The 26,197-nt window shown below is 46.0% G+C and overlaps 1 protein-coding gene across 1 annotated transcript in view; it reads right to left on the bottom strand.

Annotated features, from left to right (window-relative positions):
* CDH20 (cadherin 20) overlaps nt 1–26,197 on the bottom strand; it is an 83,846-nt gene that overhangs the window by 37,572 nt on the left and 20,077 nt on the right. Inside the window, exons 2-5 of the mRNA XM_056854150.1 lie at nt 22,900–23,194; nt 20,425–20,544; nt 15,974–16,141; nt 11,913–12,100 (exon numbers count right to left, since the gene is read on the bottom strand). Of these exons, the coding sequence (XP_056710128.1) occupies nt 11,913–12,100; nt 15,974–16,141; nt 20,425–20,544; nt 22,900–23,194 (771 nt within the window). The remainder of the gene's footprint in view (nt 1–11,912; nt 12,101–15,973; nt 16,142–20,424; nt 20,545–22,899; nt 23,195–26,197) is intronic.

Genomic DNA, 26,197 nt, shown 5'->3' with positions numbered 1-26,197 from the left:
CCATTATTGGATCTCCTAAATATTTTTACATTGAAAAGTAACCATGGGGTGTCTAACGTGAAACTGCAGCCAGTGGAGAGGCTGAATTCTCCCTTGTGCTCTTTTCCAGACAGAAAACATGTTCCCTAAGCTACTATTAATGCTAGCAAGGAGGGAAAAACAGGTACAATATGGTGCATGTCATTTTCCTCCTAGAAGGACCAATAATCTATTTAAAAAATTTATCCCCTGTGTTTCTCCAAAAACAATGGGCTCAAGGCAGCTTCTACAATAGAGTCAAAAGACTCTATCAGTGCATTCCTGAATGAAATGCCTGCGCCGGGCTTAGGAGGCAACCCAGCGGCGTTGCCTCCTAAGGAGGTTTCGGCACCGCAGAAACCTCTACCCAGCGCAAAAAACCAGTGCAACCCTCATAAAATTTGCAAAAAGCTGGCGTATCTCAAGAAAATAAAAAAAAGGGGGTGTTAATGGGAGGCCGACTAATGTCGGCCCCGCCCCACAGGCTGTGCTGGCGGCTGGAGGCCGGTGGGAGGCTGCGGCAGCGTCCAGCCCCAGCGCTGCTGCTGCGGCGGCCAGAGACTGGCGCCCAGGCCTGCACGCCGGCACTGGGGCCACTCATGCCAGAGTGTGGGCCCCTGCGCCGGCGGAGGCCAGAGTCAGCCTCTTAAGGCCTTTCAGCCCAAATTTCAGGAATGGGCTGTATAAAACACAATGAAATGCAAAACCAAACACAGCTCCAATAAAATACATTCAAATTAACATGCTAAATAGTGCAACTCGATGAAATTCAAACATCAATTAAACCATCACTGCTTTGCACCCCTTTCTGAAAATCTGCCAGGAAGAAATCCCCGCTGCCTCCTCTGGTAATCCATTCCACAAAGTAGGAGCTTAACTGAGAAATCCTGGGTTCCAGTCATGAAGGAATGGGCAGTCTTGGGGAGGGGGCAAAGCCAAACATAGATGGTTTGATGGCCTTAACTGGCTCACAGTTTCATATGGGGAGAGATAACCTTTCAGATATTTTGTTTATTTATTTAAAATATTTATTAGCTGCCCTTCTTCCTTACGAAACTCAAGGTAGCTTACAATATTTAATTAATTCATTTATACTCCTGCCTTCGTCCCCCAGTGGGGGCTCAAAGCAGTTTACATTGTTTTCCTCTCCTCCATTTTATCCTCACAACAACTCTGTGAGGTTGGTTAGGTTGAAAGTGTGTGAATGGCTCAAGGTCATCCAGCAAGCTTCCATGGCATGAGTGGAGATTCGAACCTAGGCCTCCCAGGTACTAGTCCGACACTCTTAACCGCTATAACACACTGGCTAAATACATAAAAATGCATAAAATCGAAATTTAAAGTCACAGTTCAGGACTGCTTTAATTAAAAGCTGTCCTAAATAAAACCATTTTCAGCTACCTCCTAAAGACTGAAAGTGAGGCGGCCAGGCATACCTCCCTGGGGAGGTTGTTCTATAATATTGGGGCTGCCACTGAAAAGTCCCTCTCTTGTTCACCCACCAAATGAGCTTCTTTGGTGGGTCATCGGAGCCTGATCCTGTGATATTAATTCCCGGGCAGGAACGTATGGGAGAAGACAGTTTTTCAGATAATCTGGACCCAAGCCAAGCAAGGCTTTAAAAGACAAAACGTTGAATTGGGCTTGGGAGCGGATTGGTGGCTGGTGTAATGGCTGTACTGTTAGGATCACATGCTCCCAGTAGCTGGCTCCGACCAGCCGCCGAGTTGCAGCATTCTGCACTAGCTGCAGCTTCTAAACACTCTTCAATGGTAGCCCCAAGTAGGGTGAATTGCAGTAGTTCAATCCAGATGTAACTAAGCCATGGATCACTGTGACTAGAGCTGTGACTAGAATGGGTGCAGCTGATGCACCAGTCGCAGCTGGGCAAAAGCGCTCCAGACCACCGTAGCCACCTGGTTTTCTAAGGTGACGGCTGTGCCAAGTAGCACTCCCAAGCTGTGAACCTGGCTTTTCAAGGTGAGTATAGCCCCAATCCAAGACAGGTGAGATCTTAAGTCCCTGTTCTGCCTTTCTACTTATCCAGGGCACCTCTGTCTTGTCATGATTAAGTTCCAGCTTGTCCATCCTTGTCCAGCCCATCACTGACTCCAAGCACTGGTTCAGAACATCAATAGTGTCCTTGGAATTAGGTGGAAAACAAAAGTAGAGTTGGGTATCATCCACATATTGGTGACATCACAGCCCAAACTTCCTGATAGCCTCTTCCTGTGGTTTCATGTAAATATTAAATAGCATGGGGGATAAGATGCAGGCCATGGGGCAGAGCAGGAATCTTCCCAGCACCACCTTCTGAGACTGAATCCCAGGTAGAACTCGAACCACCACAACACAGGGCCCCCAGGCCAGGTGCTGAGAGGTGATTCAATAGAATACTATGGCCAATAGTATCAAAGGCTGATGACAGATCCTGCAGAACTAGCAGGTTGTCAGGCATGGCCTGAGAAAGGAATGTTGTGGTTTTCTCCAGCTGCTGGCCAAGGCCAGCTATAGCCCTGCAAACAACGTGTTTAGACTGAACTCTGTGGGGATGCCGGTAGAATCCTACCTCCCTGACAGCTCCTGGGAGGGGGGTTGCCATGGCATCCAGATCTACCCCGATTTGCCCTATGCTTCCATATATGCCCTGTACTGTGCTTGTAGTTTTCATTAGTGTACATTTGATTCTTAGCTTCTGTTAACTTGTGGATTTTTCCAGTAAATCAACTCGCTTTGGACTGCTTGTGTGTGGACGTCTGTTTATGGGATTATCATGGGACTAGAGTTTACATTTGGACACTAATCCAATCCATCCTTTATCCCTGGCTGGAGCCCTGGAGGGATCGCCGGGACCTCGGGTTGGAGCTAAGGACGTGCTCCCCGAGGGTGTTTTCCCTGGCTGGAGCCCTGGCGGGTTCACCGGGAGGTCGGGTTAGAGCTTTGGGTCAGCTCCCTGAGGATTCTGATCTACTGCGTGCCATCCTTGCAGAGGCACAGCTGACTCAAGCTGAGTCCAACCGACTGACTGAGTTGGTCGTGGAGCAGTGGCATGACTAGTGACAGCGGCCCCCTGGGAGACGCGGGGCGCTGATATCCATGCCCATAATGAACTTTGGTGGTTGGATGTTTTACTAAAGGAGACCAGGTTGGCGCAAGAGGATGCAACTCTTTTAACCCAGCTGTTTGACGAGGTTGTAGTTCGCGGGGCGCAGCGGGGGCCGTCGGTCCCAATCCGAGGGTCCGTTTCCTCATTCCCAATGGCAGGAGCTGGGAGTGGGGCTGGTCCGGACCTCAACCTGGGCAGCTGGGACGTGCATGACCTGGCTGCCAAGACAGTATTGTCCCTTATGAAATTACCGCCAGACCTGGCATCAGAGGACGATGTGATTAAGGTGCTACATCCAGAGTTTGGTTCTTCCTCCATGAAGCTTGCCCACAAGGTTTTACCGCTACTGGGCAAGTATGAGGAAATTCAGTTGCTACTGGAGCAAGCAGCCGAGCAGCTGGTAATGGCTGCGGTGGTTCGTGCCGCCGCCTTGGAAGCGGCTCAGGCTCAGGCTGCTCAACAAAGGGTGGCGGAGCAATGTTTGGCTGAGGCGGCCACTGCTCAGAAAAAAGCCGCCCTGCAGCAGGTGGCCTTGGCGTCCGGAGCGTGACCGAGAGGGGGACTAGAATGGCCCTTGTTCTCCCTGGAACCTTGTCCGCCCCGGGATGTGGCCCGTCGACGGTGGCTCATCTTCGCCTCTGACGTGCGGGACTATTATGAGAATGTGGAGCCTGACGAGGAGGACTCAGACGACTGGAATACAAACCTCCGTGTTAGCCAAGCCCGACGGACTGGGGGGGCTGAGGAGGAGATACACGTTTTGAAGTATCAAAACCGAGAATTATTGGAGCGTATGGCCCAAATGCAAGACCAAATGGACGTGCTAGTGCGTGGGTATGGACGCTTGCATCAGGCCCAAACCGTACCGCCAGCACCCCCAGGGCGACAGCCAGTTCCTGGGCAGCAACTAATACCCCGACAGCAGCCGCAGCAACCAGTTCCTGGGCAGCCACTAATACCCGGACAGCAACCGCAGCAGCCTCCTGGGCAACCACCACCAGCACTACCCCCAGGACTGCCCGCTCAGCCAGGGGCCCCTCTGCAACCTTGGTTGTACCTTGGCAGCAGCCCCAACTTTGTGTAACTTTTGACGGCTCAGCGGAGCCGCTGCCCTGCTTTCTACACCAAGTGGACAGTTATATGAGAGAACAGGGGCATGCTTTCCCCACGGAAGATAGCCAGTTAGGGTTCGTCTCTTCTCTTCTGACTGGGAGGGCTGCAGAGTGGATGATCCTGCAGTTTGATACCCGGGCCCGATCCGTCCGCTCGCTCAACGAATTTATGCGAGCATTAAGACGATGTTTTGAGGACCCGTTCCAGGGGGAGAAAGCCAAGGCTGCCCTTTTGCAACTCCGGCAAGGATCTTCCTCGGTCAGGGAGTTTGCTGATGAGTTTCAACGACTCGCTAGTAAAATCATCGATTGGACGGAGGCTACATGGGTGCATTAGTTCCGAGAAGCCTTACACCCCGAGATTTTGAACTGGGCTTATATGCAACTGGATCCAGCCACCCTGAAGGAGTGGATCCTACTGGTGGAGGAAGTGGAAAGCCGCCGCCAGTTCATCTCTCTTGCCCGATGTCGGGCCAAGGAGGGGGGAGGCCAGAAAAATCCTCCCAAGGCCGCAGCTCCTGCCCCACAGAGACTGGCTGAACCCTCGCAAGACCGAGTGTCGTGGTTCCAAAGGGGAGCCTGCCTCGTTTGTGGTGTCATGGGTCACTTCACTGTGGCCTGCCCATTGCATCCGGAGCAACCGGCTCCCACTCCCTGGCCAGAGGGGACGCCTCGCGGGAGAGGATGCGCTCAGAGAAGAGGCGCTGCGACTGATCGTAGCGTCGCTCCAGGATGGAGAGCGCCTCCAGCCCTTCACATCGAGAAGTCTGCAAGTGAGCCATCACCAGCGGACCCGCCAGGGTCCTGGATTACAATTGCCCTGGGAGGGGACAGCTCTGCTTCGTCGGAGGAAGGCAGCCACTAGGACCCTCCTGCTCTGAACTTGGAGTCTCCCCTGGACCAATCAAAAAACGGACTGGGTCTGCAGTGAATGGAGCAACACCACAGACCTCTGCAGCTGCTTCTGCAAAACCCAAGGCTCCCTTAATGGCGAGTGAGGTGGGAGAGACTGTTTATGTGGATGTAGTGTTGCAACATTATAGAAAGGGCCCCCAGTTACAAGTTAAAGCTTTAACAGACTCTGGTTGTGCCCGCTCCTTGATCAATGAGGCCATGTTTCAGGCACTCAAAGTTAAGTCAGTGCCTTTGACGGCACCTGTTCAGTTCACCCAGATAGATGGCAGTGATTTCAAGGGTGGGCCAGTGAACCGTCGCACTTGGGGAATAGCGATGGGAATAGGCCACCATTGGGAACAAATTGACTTTACTATAGACCCCAATATTCGTTACGGTGTTGTGTTGGGAATAAATTGGCTCAGGGGCCCAGCCCCTCCATTGACTGGGAGGCCGAGACTTTAGCATTTTCCAGTCCGATATGTGAACGGCACCGGTATGAAGTAGCTGTCAAGACCGTAATCCAATCAACTCCTGCCTTGGCTTCAGACACTACTGGTCCATCCTAACTACCTCCTGAGTACCAGGACTTTGCGGATGTCTTTAATGTACAGGAGTGTGATGTGTTACCCCCCCCCCCCCGCAGAACAGACTGTGCTATTGAGGTGGTGGGGGATGGAAAACTGCCAAAAAGCAAGATTTATCCCATGAGCGCTTCTGAAAGGACAGTGCTCCGTGAGTTCTTAGACAAGAATCTGGCTCGAGGTTTCATCCGACCCTCTACCACGCCTTATTCAGCCCCCGCTTTCTTCGTGCATAAGAAAACTGGTGATTTGAGTTTGTGCATCGACTTTCGGAAGCTCAATGAGGTCGCCCAAACCAATGCCTACCCCATTCCTCTGATCTCAGATCTTTGGGGGCAGCTAAAGGAGGGACGCATTTTCACCAAATTAGACTTGGTCGAAGCCTATTATAGAATCAGAATTCGAGAAGGGGATGAGCCCCTAACAGCCTTTTCCAGTTGCTTCGGTATGTTTGAATTTTTGGTGATGCCTTTTGGTTGAAAGGGGCTCCGGGGGTCTTCATGCAACTCATTAACGAGATCTTACATGACTTGCTGTTCAAGGGAGTGGTGGTTTACTTAGATGACATTCTTATTTATTCAAAAACCATGGAAGAACATGTCACCCTGGTTAGGGAAGTGTTGCAACGTCTCAGAGACAATCAGCTCTATGCTAAGGTGTCCAAGTGCGAATTCCACCAAAAGCAGTTGACTTTTCTGGGCTAATTTCACACCAAGGACTTACGATGGACCCAGAAAAGGTGCAAGCCGTGATCAATTGGGAACCACCCTCAACCCGTAAACAGGTTCAAAGATTTCTCGGGTTCGCAAATTTCTACAGGAGGTTCCTCCCCAACTTCGCTCAGATTGCGTTGCCCATTACAGACCTCCTTAAGACTAAAGGAAAGGGAAGCGCAGCCACCTTGCCTACGGCCAAAGTGAATTGGACCCCCCAGTGTCAAACCGCTTTTGAGTCTCAAATGACTGTTTACCTCCGAACTGGTTTTAAAACACCCTGATTGTGAACAAATGTTTGTAGTCCAAGTAGACACTTCAGAAGTAGCAATGGGGGGTGCGCTGCTGCAGCGAGGAGGGGACGGCCAACTGCATCCATGCGCTTACTTCTCTAAGAAGTTCACGCAGTCTCAGCTCAATTGGCCGATCTGGGAAAAGGAGGCAGCCGTGGTTAAGCATGCCCTCACAGTGTGGAGGCAGTTTTTAGAAGGTTCTAAAGTCCCTTTTGAAGTTTGGAGCGATCATAAGAACTTGGAGGCATTAATGGGGGCTCGGAAACTGTCCGCAAAACAGGTACGATGGGCAGACTTCTTTAATCAATTCCCCTTCATATTAAAACGTGCCAGGGAAGCAGAACTTGCTGGCCGATGCTTTGTCTAGACTACCCCAATACCCTACCAAGATCGAGTGCCCTTTCAACCAAAAGCACTCATTCACTCCTGCTCAGAGAGGTTTACTGCCCACCCTGGCAGTCCAAACCCGGTAGCAGACCCGGCTCCCAACGCCACCGCTTTCGGAAGGGGGGGAAGCCCAAAGCCCGACCACGTCAGTCGGCCCTTCCACTCCGCTCCCCTCGCCTCCCTCGTCGGCATGGACTCCTCCACCCATGCAGTCTACCAGTGCAAGTCCTGCGGGGCAGGGACCGGTCCGCCTGGTCGAACTGGCCCCCCTGCCCCCCTTAACGGCGCTGGCTCCTTCTCCTTCTGAGATGCCTGCCAGCACAGTTCCCAAAATGCCGGGTGTGGAGGGGCTTACCGATTCCTTCAAGGGAACTCATCGTCGCAGTTGCCAAGCAGAACTCTCCGGCCAAACCCTCCCGGCTTCTCTGAATTAATGCGGAGTTTATTGGTACAAAGATTCAAAGTTATATGTTCCTAAAGTGCTGTGGGGGGGGGGAGGTTTTGGGTTTAGTTCATGGAGCTAAGACCGCAGGACACTTTGGGTTTCTCAAAACATTACACTTGCTGAGGAGACAGTTTTGGTGGGCGGGCATGCAATCAGACGTAGATTCGTTCGTCCGCAGGTGCCCAGTGTGCGCTACTGCCAAGAGACCCCAAGGCAAGCCGCCTGGACTATTGCAACCTTTTGAAACCCTCACTAGACCCTGCGAGGTAATCGCAATGGATTTTATGACTGATCTATCCCTCAGTGAGGGAAAAACTGTACTTTGGGTAATCACAGACCTGTTCTTGAAACAGGTGCATCTTCTACCTTGCGCAGGTATCCCTTCCGCCCCAAAGTTGGCCCGCCTCTTTGTGTCACATGTCTTCCGATTACAGTTTTCCGCACAAGGTGGTCAGCGATCGCGGGAGCACATATGTGGCTAAATTTTGGAAAGCTTTCTTGAAGTTAGTTGGGGTGGAACAAGGACTGTCAAGCGCTTTCCATCCCCAAACAGACGGTCAAACGGAACGAGTAAATGCTGTGCTAGAGTGCTACATTCGCTGTTATGTTAATTACCATCAAGATGATTGGGTTGCCCTTTGCTGAATATGCTTACAATAATGCTGTGCACCAGTCCACTGGGTTTAGCCCTTTTCGAGCTGTATATGGACAAGACTTTGGCCCCATCGGCCATTTTGGTATTTCAGGGGAGGAGGGAGGTGGCAATGTGGCTAACTGGGTGCACACAATTCAGACAACCTGTCCGTGGCTGATAAAAAATCTAGAGCCAAACGTAAATATAAGGCTCAAGCTGACAAACACCGTTCGCCGGGTAAAGAGTACAGGGTGGGAGATTTGGTTTATTTGTCCACCAAGAATCTACGATCAACCCGCCCATGCGGCAAACTCAGTGCCAAGTATGTGGGTCCGTTCCCCATTTCCCGGATCATCAACTGTAGAACTCTCACTCCCCAAATCACTGAGGCAAATTCAACCTGTGTTTCATGTCAGTCTATTGAAACCGCATGTCCCCTCCCCGGAGTGGCATCCTGAACCACCGCCTGAGGCGACTGTGATGGTGGGGGGGGGGAGCATTTTGAAATCGCAAAAAACCTGGACTCGCGTATCCATCATGGTTCTCTCCAATATCTAGTTCACTGGAAGCACTTCAGTTCCGCTCAGGATGAATGGGTGCGTTCAAGCGATGTCTCCGCCCCTCACCTGGTCCGCGAATTCCATGCCACCTACCCTCACAGACCAGCTCCCGGAAACTGAAGGGGGGCCTTTGGGGGGGGCAGAATGTCAGGCATGGCCTGAGAAAGGAATGTTGTGGTTTTCTCCAGGTGCTGACCAAGGCCAGCTATAGCCCTGCAAACAACGTGTTTAGACTGAACTCTGTGGGGATGCCGGTAGAATCCTACCTCCCTGACAGCTCCTGGGAGGGGGGTTGCCATGGCATCCAGCTCTACCCCGATTTGCCCTATGCTTTCATATATGCCCTGTACTATGCTTGTAGTTTTCATTAGTGTCCATTTGATTCTTAGCTTCTGTTAACCTGTGGATTTTTCCAATAAATCAACTCTCTTTGGACTGCTTGTCTGTGGACGTCTGTTTATGGGATTATCATGGGACTAGAGCTTACACAGGGCCACATTCCCCCTATCCAGTTCTTGGTAGAGGTCATAAACCAAGGAGACCAAGCCATCTCTGCTCCAAATCCTGGCCTGAAGCCAGATCGTAATGGGTCCAGAAAACCAGTCTCTTCCAAGAGCCTCTGGAACTGAGAAGCAACCACCTACTCAAGCACCTTGCCCAAGAATGGGAGACTGGCTGGAAAAGTCCCAACCCAGTAGGGCTCAGGGAGGGTTTGTTCAAAACTGGTCTAATCACTGCCTCCTTGAACATGAGCAGCATGACTCCCGCTCTCTAGGGAGCATTTGCTGCTCCTCTTGCCCACTCAACCAGTCCCCCTCTGGCAGCTTTTATCAGCCAGGAGGGGCAAGGGTGAAGAAAACAGTTGGGAAAGACTATGGACTAGGTCAATTAAATTCACTGCCAGTAATAATTTGTGAGAAAACTGGTACAAACAATTTTTCAGATGGTACATCACATCAAAGGACATTAAAAAAGATAGACAAAACATGCGACTGCCGCTGCTGGAAATGCAGACAAAGACGGAACCTACTTTCATCTGTGGTGGACTTGTAAAAAAGTTAAGAAATTTTGGATACAGATTCATCAAGAAATGCAAAAGATTTTGAAAATCAAATTTCCAATGAATCCGGAAATTATGTTACTGGGGTTGGCACCAGAGAATCTGGAAAATAATCATAGAGAACATTTTGGATATCTGACGACTGCAGCAAGGATAGTACTGGCAGCATCATGGAAACAAGAGACTGTTCCGGATTTAGAAATGTGGCAACAAAAAATGGAAGAATATGTGGTGATGGCCAGATTAACCAACATCTTGAAAGAAAGAATGACTGAAGACTCATTGAAGAAATGGAATGTTATTTTGAATATGTTAACTGGAAACTATAGAAAAATTGTTTTTAATAGAGATAGAAAATAATAGTCACATATCCTGAATAAGTAGTAAATAAAGATAAATTTCTTGAGTATAAACACAGTTAAGTTCAGCAATGTTTAAGTAAATATCATAACAGAATAACAATGTTCATGTAAACTGATAACCTGAAGTAAGCACAAAATATATGAATGGAAGTGTTTGTATATGTTTGTATGTTATTCTTTGTTTTTGAAAACGTTAATAAATTTTAAGCCAGTCTGCTTCCCTCTATCATATCTACTTCTGCCCAGGACCAGGGGAATGGCAGTCTGCCATCCAGGGCACATACTAGGGTTGCCAACCTCCAGGTAGTAGCTGGAGATCTCCTGCTATTACAACTGATCTCCAGCTGATAGAGATCAGTTCCCCTGGAGAAAATGGCCGGGTTGGCAATTGGACTCTATGGCATTGAAGTCCCTCCCCTCCCCAAACCCTGCCCTCCTCAGGCCCCAAAAACCTCCCACTGGCGGCAAAGAGGGACCTAGCAACCCTACCTACCTACCTACCTACCTACCTACCTACCCAAACCCTGCAGGCTCTGCCCTAAGAACCTTCCACCAGAGTGACCTGGCAACCCTAGCACATACCCACTAGCTATCCTCCCCATAAGGAGACTGCCGAAGACTAATAGTCCCTCTCCCCCAAGTGCTTAACAAGATCTTAATGTTCCCAGCACCAACTCCCAACAGGATAACAGGCCCTCATGTCCCCTATTTGGTGGCAACCCCCTGGGTGGTGGTATTGCTTCTGCGAGAGTCTAGGTTTTATCCCAGAAGCACAGGGAAAGGTGGTGATGCAAGCTTGGGCAGGAAACTGTTGACTCAGGGGCTTTCTCCAGCAAAGAGGTGTAGATGTTGAGCAGTAGTCCCATCGGTGAGGTCCCAGGCAGCTGGATGGTTTGGCTTACTCTTACCCCAAGAGGCAGGCAGTTTCTGGACTCCCTCTCTTGGCCAGGGTGCGGCACTTGGGATCTGATTTCCTTTGGGAAAACAGCATGCGTGTGTGTGTATGAGTGTGTGTGTGAGAAGGACTAATCCCCTCTACCTGTGATGTGCCCCCAATCCAAACCATCTTAGCCCCTCCTACAGCAGCTTTTTACCTTAAAAATACACTAGAATATCTGATCTTGGCTTTCCCCATAAGGAATTGCTTTTTCAGATACAGACAGTAATGGACAGCTCTCTTGATAATAGTATCGTAGAAATGCACTTCCAAGCAATGCTAAAATATTCCAAATAAGGTTATGGTAAAAACTTTCCTTTCTGCAAAAGCTTTGATTCTGTGAAATTAATTGCTAAACTTGAGTTTGCTGGGTTTTAAAGTCTTTTTTTTTAAAAAACAACAACAACACATAGCTTTGGGGATTTAAAAAAATTAGGAAGGCAGTATAAAAAGCGATATCATCATTATTATTATTATTGATATTTTAATATGGTGGTAGAAAGTCTGTGAAGTCGCAGCTGATATGTGGGTGACCTCATAGGGTTTTCAGGGCAAGAGATGTTCAGAGGTAGTTTGCCATTGGCTGCCTTTGTGTAGTGATTCTGGACTTCCTTGGTGGTCTCTCATCCAAATACTAACCAGGGCCAACCCTGCTTAGCTTTCAAGACTTGATGAGAATGGACTAGCCCAAACCATTCAGGGCAGGGCAATTTTTTTTTTAATGCAGGGGAAATTAAGATATATAGCCAGTTCAGCAATAATGGCAAGTGGTGTTAGTTGTGCATTGCTGAGGAATATGAACATTACCTTTCTCACTGTGATTATGCCAACTTGATAATTAGGATCTGTCATAATATCAAAGGCATCCAGTCCATCTCCATCCACTAAACTATATTTCATTTCAGCATTAATGCCTTCATCCAAGTCTTTAGCAAGGACACGGCCCACGGTAGAGCTGATGGGAGCAGATTCTAATACACTCATCTGATAATGTTCTGGAAGAAACAAAATGGAGAAAAACAAATTAATGGAATAAATAAATAAATCACTAAAGAACATTCCAACCGACGTTAAGGTCTTTGCAACATAATCAAGGAGCCTTAAAAACGCTCGATGTTGGATGGGCTGTGCGCGAAACAAACAAATGGACACATTCAAACGCCACAAAATGTACTGACCACTCTCAACAAATCACAAAGTCTACAGGGAGTTCTATCTGAAAGTTCCATATGGCAGGCGAAGAAGCACGGGGTCAGCTCCAACAGAGAAAGCCCAAGCAAATTTAAATCTCCCTTGCTGAGTTTCAATAAGCTTCCCAGCATATTGGGGGCATATTTAAATAGTTCTCATCAAAGCATCCACACTTCCTGTGGCAACTTGAAATGAAACGACAGCAAAACTGGTGCATAACTGATTCGCTTTAATGGCAAGCCTGAGGAAAAGACAACTCTACAGTGTTCAAAAGTTCTTCCCTTGATCCCTATAAATACACTGCAGTTTGGGCAGGTTCCTTTCCCTGCCATTCTGTCGCCATATGATTTCTGGACTCAGGTGCCGGCACTATTTATTGTCTTCAGGTGCCAAGAATGATGTGACTTATTGCCACAGGTAGCAATACTTAGTCATTTTACTGAAAAGAGAACTGTTTGGAAATTTTGGAACTGTAAGTTTGGTGAGAGCATGAATAACCTGGAGGAGCTAAAATGGACTGAATGGTTCTACGTTTTAAAGTGTAGGACATGTCAGAGGCACAAAATATGCAGCTTATTCCTGGTGGTTCAGAGAACTGCCTTGAGATGCTGCTGCTGCTGCTTCTTGCCTACCCCTCCATTATATCACAAACCCAAACAGCTCACAATATAAGAGTACTGAGGTTGTCAAAATTCAGTCTAGTCAACAAAAACTTATGCCTCAATAACTCTGCTAACCTTTAAGCTGCCAAAAGTCTCTCTGTGGCTTTCTCGGCAACAGACTCACAATGTGAACCGATGCAGAATTACTCCAGTTGAAGTTCCTTGCGAGAGCCAGCGTGGTGTAGTGGTTAAGAGGGGCGGACTCTAATCTGGAGAACCACGGTTGATTCCCCACTCCTCCACATGAAGCCTGCTGGGTGACCCTGGGCCAGTCACTGTTCTCTCAGAACTCTCTCAGCCCACATGGGGGCAGGCAAGGGCAAACCACTTTCAAACTTCTCTTGCCTTGAAAACCCTACAGGGTCGTCATAAGTCAGCTGTGGCCTTTTATGCATTCTCAGGTTTTTTTGTGTCTAACTTCCTGTTTCTTCGCGGGCTTTTTCCTCAGTTATGCATGCATTTTGCTCCCTCTGATGGTCAATTCAACATCACACAACTTTAAATGAAGTGTTTCTCCCTGTAGTTTAAATCAGCAGCTTTTTGTGCCTCATAAAAACTGATGTTATATCAAAGGGACCACTAGAGGGAGCAAAACGTGCGCATAACTGGACCTCCTGCCCCAATAATCAGGAAGTTAGATGTGAGGAAGCTGAGATTGTATAAAAGGCCAGTGACTTGACAGCACTTTCTACCACCAAGCTTCTTGCAATTAAGGGGCTTAGCCTGGAGTAACTGCATAGGACTATTTACTTTTTCCCATGGCTGCAGTCTACATGTATGGCACTGCATCTTTCCAGCCACAGTGAAGGAAAACTTGTTTCTGGATCACTGGTCTCATACGGTGGAAGTGCTCCCCCCCGCACAGTATCGCTAAGCCACAGATTCCTTTCCCAGCATCCTCTGCCCATCATAATGATGGGTAGTTGTTTAGTGGGGCATAACTGGCCTGTATTTTGTTTTGTTCTACAAAAATAAGACTCTTCCATAAAAAGAAAAAAAGGAAGAGGCTAATTTGGACTACTAATGACTGGAAAATTGATTTAAATTCTTTTTCTAAGTAAGGAGGACATCTGCAGAGGACATTTTGCAGGGATTAGGTTGGCACGGTTCGGGTTCTCTAGCCATCTGCACTGTGGGTGGAACAATGCAGATGGCACAGTTTGGACAACCAGAGGAGATTGACTGGCCTGTGGTTTTCATATGCAAAGCAGGTCATCGGTTTTGCGTGTGTCTCTCTGTATGTAGGACTTTTTGAATTTGCAATGTTGTGCTAAACTGTGGAAATGGAGAAGACTTGCACAGAAATCTGATCTTAGTGGCAAATTTCAGACTCAATCACTGTTAAGTCTCATTGATGGATAAATACACCTTTTAATTTCTTTTGCCACATTTTTTGTAGCATTGTTTTCCCAAGATGGTCCTGGTAATGTTCGTAGACTTTATATCTCAACTGAACCTTCCAACAATCTTTTCTCAGGCTGACTGGCCTGAGACAACTTCTGTTTTTCATGGGTTGTATTCAGCCAGCTTTTCAGTTGTTGAGAAAGGAACAAGCGGTTCCCTCCAACCACCCCAAAAATCAGGCACCGGCCTGGGAAGGCTCCCAGTGGTCAGACCAGGTGGGGTTTCAAGGTCTTACTGTTGTTCAGTCCTAGCTCTGTTTAGTCTTTGATCTCTCTTGGGAATAAGTGTTATCTTAGTGGGTTGCCCTAGCAACCAGTAGCCTCCCTGAAAGTTACTTCTCCTTTTTAACTCCTGTTCCTTTCGTATTTCCCCATTAGTATCCTTATCGGGTTTCAAGTCTGTTTCTGTAACTCGCTGTATATTTCTTAATAAACCAGCTTTCCATGGAAGACCTGCCTGGACGTCTGTTTGTGGGATTTGTCTGGTGAGCCCAGAGCTGACAGCTACACTGGTGGGGATCACGGAGCCAGCATGGACAGAAGTCCTGCTTGAACCACGAGGAAAGGCAGGGTACAAATGTTTTAATAAATAATTTTTTTAAAGTCATGTCAGCATGGGTACAGAGGGGTATTGGGTGGGATTGAGTGGGAAAAGCTGGCTGGATCCAACCTAGGGTTGCCAACTCTAGTTGGAGATCTCCTGCTATTACAACTGATCTCCAGGCAGCATAAATCAGTACCCCTAGAGAAAATGGCTGCTTTGGAATGTGAAGTCCCTCCCCTCCCCAAACCCCTCCCTCCCCAGGCCCCACCCCCACAATCTCCAGCTGGCAACACTAATCCAACCCCATATCTATACCAAACCAACACTACACTTTCTTATCTCCTGAAAAGCCAGACATAAGATTCTGTAGCTTGCTTGGTCTAGCAAAGGGGAATTGATATATTAATTTGCTTACTATACCCCCTCACTGGTTCTCCTTCCCACCTTTATCCTCTGTCCATTCTTGCATCTCCACCCTTCTCCTTCTGTTTGTGTCACTAGCCTTCTGGCCTCATTTTGGATTGCTTTTGCACCTAGAGGTTTGTTTGTTTGGGGTTTTTTGGGGTTGCTAAATGTTGCTATTTCCGTTCTGGGTTTTTTTCACCTTGCCATTTGTAAACTCGTTGTATTTTTGCAGAAATTTCTACCATAGTCTGTGTGACGTCCCCTTGGCTGTTATCTGTGCAACACATCAGAAATTAAATCAAATCCCTTTCACTGAAAGATGCAAAAAGGAAATGTAGCTAGCCAGGTAAACAGGAAAAAAAGAGAAACTGATTCAAGACAAAATTTCAGTGGGTGTATGGGCACACGCACACAAACAAATCTTTATTGTGCAATTATCGTCTTCTTTTTACTATGGTTAACACCCCAGAAATCTGAATACTTAGTTAATATTTACTTTGTGAAAATGTAGATAGGGAAATCCAGATAGGGAAATAAGAATGCCACACCTTGACAGATATGCTGGAACTTAGAAGTACACCTGGAGGGATCCCAGAATATTGAATCAAATGGCCCAATATCCCACACAACTGGCAACTAAAAACCATCAGGGCAGATACTTACTCTGTGGAAATCTGGGTGGATTGTCATTGACATCGGAGAGGGTGATGTTGACAGTGGTTGTCCCGGCTAATCCTCCCAGCTGTCCGCCCATATCTTTGGCTTGGATAATCACTTCGTAATATTCTTTTGCTTCTCTGTCCATGTTCATGAGTGCTGTCCTAATTAAACCTATGAGGAAGTCAGGGGAAGAAAAAACAAGGAAGCAAAAAGACATGTTAATAATACACAAGGAAAGAAATTATTAACTTCTGTTTGTTTAATTTTGTTTCTTTTCAAGGGTAAAGCAAGTGTTTTTTTTTTTTTTTTGGTAACCCTTTAAAAATGAAGACAGACTTTATTCATTCTAGTCTAGATGCAAATGCTGATCTCCAATGAGATCGGTAGAATCACTTTCTTCACTGAAGGAATCAACATGAAGGGTTTGGTCACTTGAGAATCATTTGAAGAAGAACATGGCCCCAGTCTTCCAACTGACATTTGAGTAAGAAAGAGTTTATTTTGTTTTTATACATTGGAGTTGTGACCTTGTGTAATTTAAATTGGTGAGGGCTGAGTGATAAAGGCATAATTGTGTATTTTAATGTAATTTTATTTCCGAGAGATGGAATAAAAAATCTAAATGACCTTCGCTGTTATTAGAATGGGTGGCATTTCTGAAAGTTTAAGTTTTCTCACACTTTCAAACTAACCTTATTTCCTTTTTTTTGAGAGGGTTACTACCTTGTTGGATCAGCGGAATGCTGTGGACATAGTTTAATTTGACTTCAGTAAGGCTTTTGTTAAGGTTACACGTGATATTCTTGTTGACAAGTTGGTAAAATGTGGTTTGGATCCTATTACTGTTAGGTGGATCTGTAACTGGTAGACAGATCGCACCCAAAGAGTGCTTGTTAATGGTTCCTCATCCACTTGGAGAGGAGTGACTAGTGGAGTGCCTCAGGGATCTGTCCTGGGCCCTGTGTTGTTCAACATCTTTATAAATGATTTGGACGAAGGAATAAATTTGGAGATGATACTAAATTGGGAGGGGTAGCAAATACGGTAGAAGGCAGAGCCAGGATACACGATGATCCTGACAGGCTGGAAAACTGGTCTAAAACTAATAAAAAGAATTTCAACAGAGATAAATGTAAAGTTCTGCATTTAGGTAGGAAAAATCAAATGCATAATTATAGGATGGGAGAGACTTGTGTTGGCAGTAGTATGTGCCAAAAAGATCTAGGAGTCTTAATAGACCATACACTGAACATGAGTCAGCAGTGTGATGTGGTAGCTAAAAAGGCAAATGTGATTTTGGGCTGCATCAACAGAAGTGTAGTGTTCACATCACGTGAAGTGATTTTATCCCTTTACTCTGCTTTGGTTAGACCTCACTTGGAGTGTTCAGTTTTGGGCACCACAATTTAAGAAAGATGTTGACAAACTGGAATGGGTCCAGAGGAGGGCAATGAAGATGGTGAGGGGTCTGGAGACCAAGTCCTATGAGGAAAGGTTGAAGGAGCTGGTTATGTTTATCCTGAAGAGGAGAAGACTGAGAGGGGATATGATAGCCATCTTCAAGTATTTGAAGGGCTGTCATATAGAGGATGGAGCAGAGTTGTTTTCTGTTGCCCAGAAGGTTGGACCAGAACCAACGGGTTGAAAGCAAATCAAAAGAGATTTTGGCTAAACAATAGGAGGAACTTCCTGACAGCTAGAGCGGTTCCTCAGTGGAACAGGCTTCCTCCGGAGGTGGTGAGCTCTCCTTCCCTGGAGGTTTTAAAGCAGAGGCTTGATCTGACAGCTATGGTGATTCTGTGAACTTAGGCAGATCATGAGAGGGAGGGCAGGAAAGGTTCAGTCAGTGCTTGGCTTTCATGGCCCTTTCTCACATGCCCAGGCTAAGGCTGATTGCCACTCTGGGGTCAGGATGGAATTTTCCTCCAGGCCCAATTGGCCAGGGACCCTGAAGGTTTTTTGCCTTCCTCTGGGCATAGAGCAGGGTTCACTGGGGTAGTTGGGGGGAGTTGTGAATTTCCTGCATTGTGCAGGGGTTGGACTAGATGATCCTTGAAGTCTGTTCCAGCACTTTATTTCTGTGTTTCACCTAAAAAAGACATTTAAATTTAGATTTTGACAATATGCACATATATTAGGGATATTTAATCAATTGATTAATTAAATGCAGTTGATTAATCAGTTGCAACAGTTTAATCGATGAGCATCCCTAGCAATTACTTGTAATTATGTGAATCTTAGGAAAGCCACACATATCCATCTTTTTTTTTGCTTCCAGTGTACAAAGTGAATATTTGCTGTTACAAACAGGTGTCAAGTTTCTGTATAATTATCACCAGATCAATAAAAAAGTATTGATTGGATGCACAAGCTCTTGTGCAGTATATGCAACAAACAACAATGATTTAGATCTGAACTGAGTTGCTTTGAAAGAAGCCTTTGGCTTTGAGTGCAATAGTAGTTAATAAACATGTAGTGCACCAACAGTGATTTGGCTTTGTAGCAAAAACTGGTTATCTCTTTCACACAAGCATTCCGAAGATGTGACACCCATTATATAGGTAGGTGGGAACATACATGGAAGCAGACAGGCTTCCCACATTCCTGGTTAAAGTCCAAAAAAGACTATTGATACGGCACTATTGATATGGCGCAGATTACATGACTTTTAGGCCTGCTTTGGGGTGGGTCTGCTCGTTTCTAGCAAGAAGACCCTGAGCAGTCATGATGGTTAGTTGTTCTTGTCTGTCTAGAACTTCCCTTGTAGATGAAAAGAAAATGCTGTCTTGTTATCCGTAGACAGTCTTTATTAATCAAATGCAATCAAGCAAGTAATTTTTTTGCAAGCCTGCAATAAGCTTTTGAGAGCAGGACTCCCAGTCATCTGTTACACAGTTTGTGATGTACAGTTTAACTGTGTGGCTCCCGGTTGCCTGTATGTTTTTTTTGAGACAATATGATTTTGGAGGGGCCGCTAAGACTCACTCTTACAGAAGCCAAATCAGGTCATTTGGAAGACTGTGTAGCTTCGCATCCCATAATTTATTTATTGCATTTATTTTATTCTGCTCTTAGATCAGGGCATCACACATGGCTCTAAATATTACTCTCATAACAGCTCTGTGAGGAAAGTGAGGCTAAGGGGAAAAAACGACATGACCGAAAGTCACCCAGCGAACAACATGGCAGAGTATATGAACTCAAGCCTTCCCTGTTCAGTCCATCTGCCTATCCACTGTACCATATAAGGTTGTGGGATGGTTTGCTGGGAAGAAAGCAGCTACCACCTCTGAGTGCTGTTGAAGAGGAAACATGATTTCATACATTTACTGGAAGGCATGATGAGGTGGTGACAGAGATGTTGGGGCACAGTATGAATGCCCTGATGAAGAATGGATAGCAGAACCAGGTGCCAGCAAGGAATGCAATCACCTGCACCTAGGGATGCAAGCCTCCAGGGGCGATCTGAGGATCCCCCAGAATACAGCTCATCTCCAGACTACAAAGATCAGTTCCCCTGGAGAAAATGGCTGCTTTGGAGGGTGGACTCTGTGGCATTGTGCCCCTCTGAGGTCCCTGACCTCTCCTGTCTCCATCCCCATCTCCAGGAGTTTCCCAACCTGGACCTGACAATCCCACCTCCCCAATCCCCTGCTGGTGACCGGGGGGGAACCTGGCAACCCTACCTGCACCCACTATCCCCTCAGTATGTGCTTGTGCAGTGCTTCCTCCTTATTCCCATCACTGCCTCTAAACACCCTCTGCTCAAGGAAAGAAATCCTCTTCTGCCTTCAGCAACATTTGTGGGAGGGGACGTGACTCAGTGGCAGAGCATCTGCTTGGCATCACAAGGTCCAGGGTTCAATCCTCGGCATCTCCAGTTAAAGGGACTAGGCAGGTAGGTGATGTGAAAGGCCTCTGCCTGAGACCCTGGAAAGCCGCTGCCCATCTGAGTAGACAATACTGATTTTGATGGACCAAGGGGGGTCTGATTCGGTAGAAGGCGGCTTCATGTGTTCCTGTGGTGGTAGCTACAGTCCTTGCAAGGAATAAAGAGCTGAATTTGCACTACACTGGCTCTCTCATAAAGCTGTTGCGTTGTCTTTACCAGTTCCCCCAGCATGCCAATCTGTCTATTCCCTATCTTTTAACCTCCCTTTCACTTAAGTAGTTTTGCTCTCTCAAGAATTGGATGTGCTGTCCACTGAAGTTAATAGCTTCCCTTCCCTTTCATTGCATGAGCTTAAAATTGCTGTTGGATTGGGCACACTATTCCTCATTCAAGGTGTTTTTTTTTAAAAAAAAAAATACTTCTTGGTGCTTCATTGTGAAAAAATAGCGTTTGCAAGCCATTGATGTCTTGGATTTTGATGATGAAGCCTAAGGTGAATGCTGAATGAAAGCTAATGGGAAATGTCACATTCTCATCAGATTTTTCTCTTGAATGAAATTACCTGTTCTGGAGTCCACAGAGAAATATGGCTGTCCTTGGAGGATGCTGTAGACCACCCTGGCACTGTTCCCATAGGTAGGATCATCAGCATCTGTTGCTGTCACTTGGATAACGGAGGTGCCTGAGGAAAAAAAAACAGCACAAAACCTTGTTCGATTTGTAGATGTGAAGAAAGGACATATGATCTAACTAGGTTCAGTGAATATAAATGTCTTGTTGCACAAAAGCTTCATTTGGGAGCCTGTTCGTTTGTGACGCTTGAGGGATTTATACATTCAAGTCATTAGCCCTAATGGGAGATACAGGCACAAATCCATCAGGCATCGATGGGCCAGTAAATAATCCGTAGAGAAGTAGCAGTCCTTCGAGGTCTGTTAAAAATCAGGTGGTGTTCATTCCCCACCCTCCTTTTTTCTGGCCTATAAATCCTGCAGTCCTTCAAAAACACAGTTTTAAAACACACTCAGTACCTTGCGAAATCTATTGCCACATAAAACAACTCCTCAAAACCCTGGAATAGGCCACTGGAAATGATACGATGAATATAACAAACACAAAATTGTAATGGGAAGAAAAAAATGTCCATGACACAATCATTTGCCAGCTACATTCTATCTTGTGCCATGTTATAAATGCAACGCCAGGTGAAGCTCTCTTCTGAAATGTGAACTGAGAATCAGGGTCATGGTAGATTCCAAAGTAAAGCTGGTAAGTAAGGCACACTTACTCTCTACTCAGAAACAGTTGCCTTAAAAAATATGGAGAAATTGTAAGTTTTGCTTGTGTGGGTGCAGAATCGTGAGACCTTAAAAACCCTAATTTTGAGGGTCCATTTTTAGTTGCTCCTATGAATCAGATCCAGACAGCCCTAGTCAAAAATGTATACAACACTATCAAAAATGTACTTTTTCCTACCTGAAGCTGGTATAATGTCTCTGTGATGCTAGCATATGTTATAAGACATGATCTAAAGAAAGCTGAGCACTTTTAATTTCCACTGAGGCTAACGGCACAATTCAGTTCATAGTCTGTTCTTTCCCACTTAAATCAAAAGGATTTTAAAAGTGCTTAACTTTGGCTGTGTATCATGTGTTATCAGGAACATATTGGAACACTTTTTTCTAAACTTACCTTTGCAATCATGAGGGCTAGGCACTTTTTTTTTTTTTTAAGAAGGATAAAAGCTGTGATTTACATTACTCTGGAAAGAGACATGTTTGTGCCATGCGCACAGACACATGCACACAGCTATAGATACACTTGGTGCTTGATAGAACAAACCCACAATCACAGTTTTACAGAACTTGCAGCACAAAATGAACAATAACCAACAAATAAAGAGGGGAGAAGAAATGTGGACCGATGCTATAATAAAACAAAAGCAGACACACATGTATGCTTGGCTTATGCTGTTGAGAACAGGAACAGAAAGGCAGTGACAAAAATAAGAAATATTAATGTGAAACTGTAGTCTATATGCCTACCCAAATGTAATATATTCAGTGTGAGGAATATTTGCAGTTAGGTGGACAGGACTTCACTATCGGTTTATCAATTGCGAAGGGTTGAATTATTACAATTCGTGCCGTGCCTGATGTTACACAACTGGTCAGTGGATTTCATATCCCATAAACCTTTCAGAACTTAAGGTTGTTTTAAAACCACCTTTGCCTCCTCTCGATCTAAGCTATGGGCAGTCAGAGTCTCTTTTAGCTCCTGGTGTAAAACCAGCTGAGGCTCATGAATGCTTTAATTTACACTGGCTGGTAATGGGTCCCAGGGGATCACTACATAGCTTGGAAATCAATGAAGCACAAGGCTGTTTGTCATCAGGGCATGTTCCGTCTGGCTCTTTGCATTCTGTAACGGGGCACCGATGGCAGCTGATGGCAAAGCCTAGATCCGCAGTACTGTGTATGTGGTCTCAGCATCACTGCTACAACAACCATCTGCATTGGGGTTGCGTGTCATGATTCAGCAAGCCACATACAGGTGACCTATTCGTCGCTAGACCAATCTTCTGTATTTGCCCTCTGCCTAGGACTACAAAAGAAGGGATTTGTCAATCACCTGCCAGATCACCAATAAGCAGCAGGCTGTCATGGGGCATAAACTGTGAAAATTCAGTGTGCTGGGGCAACAGGAAATGTGGAGAAAGGGTGGCTGATCCCACGTCTCTGGACAGGATTCCAAGTCCGTCAGGAGGTTACAGGAATTGGTGTGTGCGTGTATGTGTGTGTGGCAGTTCTTCATTGGGACACTATTACTAAAATGATGCTTTCACAACTGAAGTTTTATACAGTAGTTCGTTAAAGTAGTTGTTCCCCAACAGCCAGAAATTGACAAAATCAAATTTCAACCCTTCCTTTTGAATTTTTCCCTGCTAAGGAGCTGGAACAAGACTCCAAATCTTGTGCAGATTGTATACTAATGAGTTTTCCAAACATTAAAATCATGTTTTAAATGTCTTTCTTACCCACTGGTGACATTTCTGGTACTGAAGCAACATATGGCCCATCCAGGAATTTGGGTTCATTATCATTGATATCTTGGATTTTGATGATAAATTCAGATTCCGGTTCCATTGGCCGGCCTGTCCGCCTATCCAGGGCCTGGGCTCTCAGTGTGTACTGGGACCTCTCTTCCCGGTCTAGTCTCTGAATAGCATGGATATCCCCAGTAGTGTCATCGATGGTGAACACAACACCTGCTCCTTCTCCTGACAGAATGTATTTAATCGATCCATCTCCTCTGTCCATATCAGAATGGAGCTGCAAGAAGGAACCAGAGGTAGTTGAGTCTTCAGCACACAGAACATCCGAGGAGCTGTTCAGCAGATTCATTGCGGGAGGACAGTTTTGATCTTCTTGTAGCCCCCCTCTAATTTTAGATTTTCGTATTAAACATTATCGTCATAATTTCAATTTATTTGTTTATTTATTTATTTGTTTATTTGACTTATAACCCGCCCTCCGCAGCAAACTGGTTCTGGGTGGGTAACATCATTTAAAAGCACAACAAACAATATATATAATCCTTAATAAAACCAAACAATAAAACTCTAAAACCCTAAAATAATGGCGCACAAATTCTAAGTAAACTGTAGACACCATACAGGTGGCAACCCTTCAATTTATATTATTCCCATTCAAGGGAGGGAAGGGGAGGGAGGCCAGTAAAGATGGTATAAGATGATATAAGCTGATATCAGCGGCTGTCCTCAGTTGTAGGCCTGGTGGAAGAGCTCTGTCACGCAGGCCCTGCGGAATACTTTCAGATCCCACAGGGCCCTGATGTTACCAGGCAGAGCATTCCACCAGGCTGGAGCCAGGGCTGAAAAGGCCCTGACTCTTGTCATGGACAGCCACATGCTCTTAGGGCCAGGGACCACCAGTAAATTCTCATCGGACGATCTTAATGTCCTTTGGGGGATATACCAGGAGAGGCAGTCCTGATGATATGAGGGTCCCAGACTGTGTAAGGCTTTAAAGGTCAAAACCAGCACCTTGAACCTGATCCAATACTCCAGTTGGAGCCAGTGCAGGTGGTAAAGCACTGGCTTTATATGCTCCCTGGGCGAGGCTCCCATCAGGAGTCTCACCGCCACATTTTGGACCAGCTGGAGTTGTTGGATCAGTCTCAAGGGCAGCCCTACATAAAGCGAGTTACAGTAATCCAGCCTAGAGGTGACCGTTGCATGGATGATTGTGGGTAGGTTAGGGCGGGAAAGATAAGGAACTAGCTGCAGGGCCTGGTAGAGATGGGGAAAAGCCGCCTTGACCACGGCTGCGACATGGGCCTCCATAGATAAGGAGGCATCCAGGACCTCACCCAGACTCTTGACAGCAGGTGCAGATGTTAATTGCACGCTGCCAAGAGCTGGGAGCTGGCACCCCAGGCCGAGCCACAGGACCTCCGTCTTTGCTGGATTCAACTTCAGCCGACTTTGCAACAACCATCCAGTCATGGCCTCCAAACACCCAGCCAGTGTGTCCGGGGCAGAGTCTGGATGGCCGTCCATCAGTAGATAAAGCTGGGTGTCATCAGCATATTGATGACACCCCAGCCTGAAACTCCGATACTTATCTTTAGTTGCTTTCTTAGACTGCCCACTTCCATGACATTCGACCTGCTGATTCTCCTAAACTAGGAGTCTACAATTACCTTTTACAATTAAATTTACAAATACCTTTTACAATTAAAGATTTGAACTATATCAAAATTCAGAGCAAGAGGTCAACAATCCAGTGTAAGAAAGCTCATTTGCATCACTCAACACATACAACTGAACATTATTGATAGCTGACACGGGGATTAATAATTCATACAGGTCAAACACTGGTGGTTGCAAATCCTCTGTTAGGACATGGTACACATGAAGTCTCAGATAAATATACACAGGAGTGGCCTCAAGTGATTGTTTTATGGCACTTGGCAGACTTCTCTGCATGGTTCATGCTTGGATTTACTGGCAAATATTCACCTCTATCATTTTCCTTTCTGTAAAGCAGTTCTTAGAATATCCTGAGTCCCACAAAATCGTTGTCACATACTGGTTATTCTAGCACACCACCTACCCTTCTAATATACCTTAATTTAGAGATTTTGTTTTTTAAAGGAACCATATCTGGATCTTTACTGAGCTACATATGGTTCTGGGGCCGTAGGCTGCTGTAACCTGCCAGTGGCTTTCAAAACTATCAACCATGGTTTCTTCGTAACCTCTTTTCAGGATTGGGGGCACTCCCATTCCTTTCTCAAAGTGTACGTTCCATATTAGAGCTGAAACACTGCTGTTCTTCCTCATTGGAAATGTCCTGTGGGATTTCTCAGAGTTCAGTTTTGTCTCCCATACTTTTTAAACAGCTACATGAAACTGCTGGGATGGTTTGTAAACATAGCTAGCCTGGCCTCTTGCCCTGACTCATGTATATGACTGCTATGGCTAATGGGAAGGGGGAAAGTAGGAGTCAAAAACCAGGGCAGTAATTTGGGGGAAAGGACTAGAATTAGGGTTGGTAGCTCTGGGTTCAGAAATACTTAGAGATTTGGGGGTGGGGCTTGAGGAGGATGGGGGTTGGGGAGGGGAGGGAACTTAGCAGGGTATAGGCCTTAGCAGGGTATAAGCAGTCGTTTTCTCCATTGATCATCAGGGGATCAATTGTAATAGTGGGAGCTCTCCAGGTGCCACCTGGAGGTGGGCAACCCTATTTGGAACTCCCCCCCCCCCACAATTCCCAACAGACTTTTAACTAGTAAATCATAATCATCATACTCAGAAGTGGCAATTATATGCAATTTGTTTTACAAAAGATGCCTATAAAAGAAATAAAACTGTTAGTAGGAACGCATTTTTCATACAACATGCAACTGCTCCTTTGCATATTTTATGACAGTTCTCCTTGGCCCCAAATTAATATTTCATTATTAACAAAAGGTTAAATCTAATGTAGGAAAGCAGCCTGACAGTAGGGCACTGAATTGATTTCATAGAAATTCATAATAACTATGAAGGGGCGGCGGTGGGGGGGGACACAACTATCGGGAAACGAGAAAGTTTTAACAGCCACTGAAAAGGAGCAGCCACAGGTAAAGCGGCTTGGAACATCTGAATATACACACCAGCAGAGCTGCTACAGATGATAATGCACCCTAGAATATTAAAGGGAATTAGTGAATTAGCACACTGCATGGCGGCTAATTAGTTCTGAGTAGGCATTGATAATCTGGGAGGCAACAGAACATAGACAAGCAAAATACAGTATCAATTATCT

The sequence above is a fragment of the Euleptes europaea genome, chromosome 8, assembly GCF_029931775.1.
Source record: "Euleptes europaea isolate rEulEur1 chromosome 8, rEulEur1.hap1, whole genome shotgun sequence".
Lineage (NCBI taxonomy): Eukaryota > Metazoa > Chordata > Lepidosauria > Squamata > Sphaerodactylidae > Euleptes > Euleptes europaea.
This window is presented reverse-complemented; position numbering and strand designations above follow the sequence as displayed.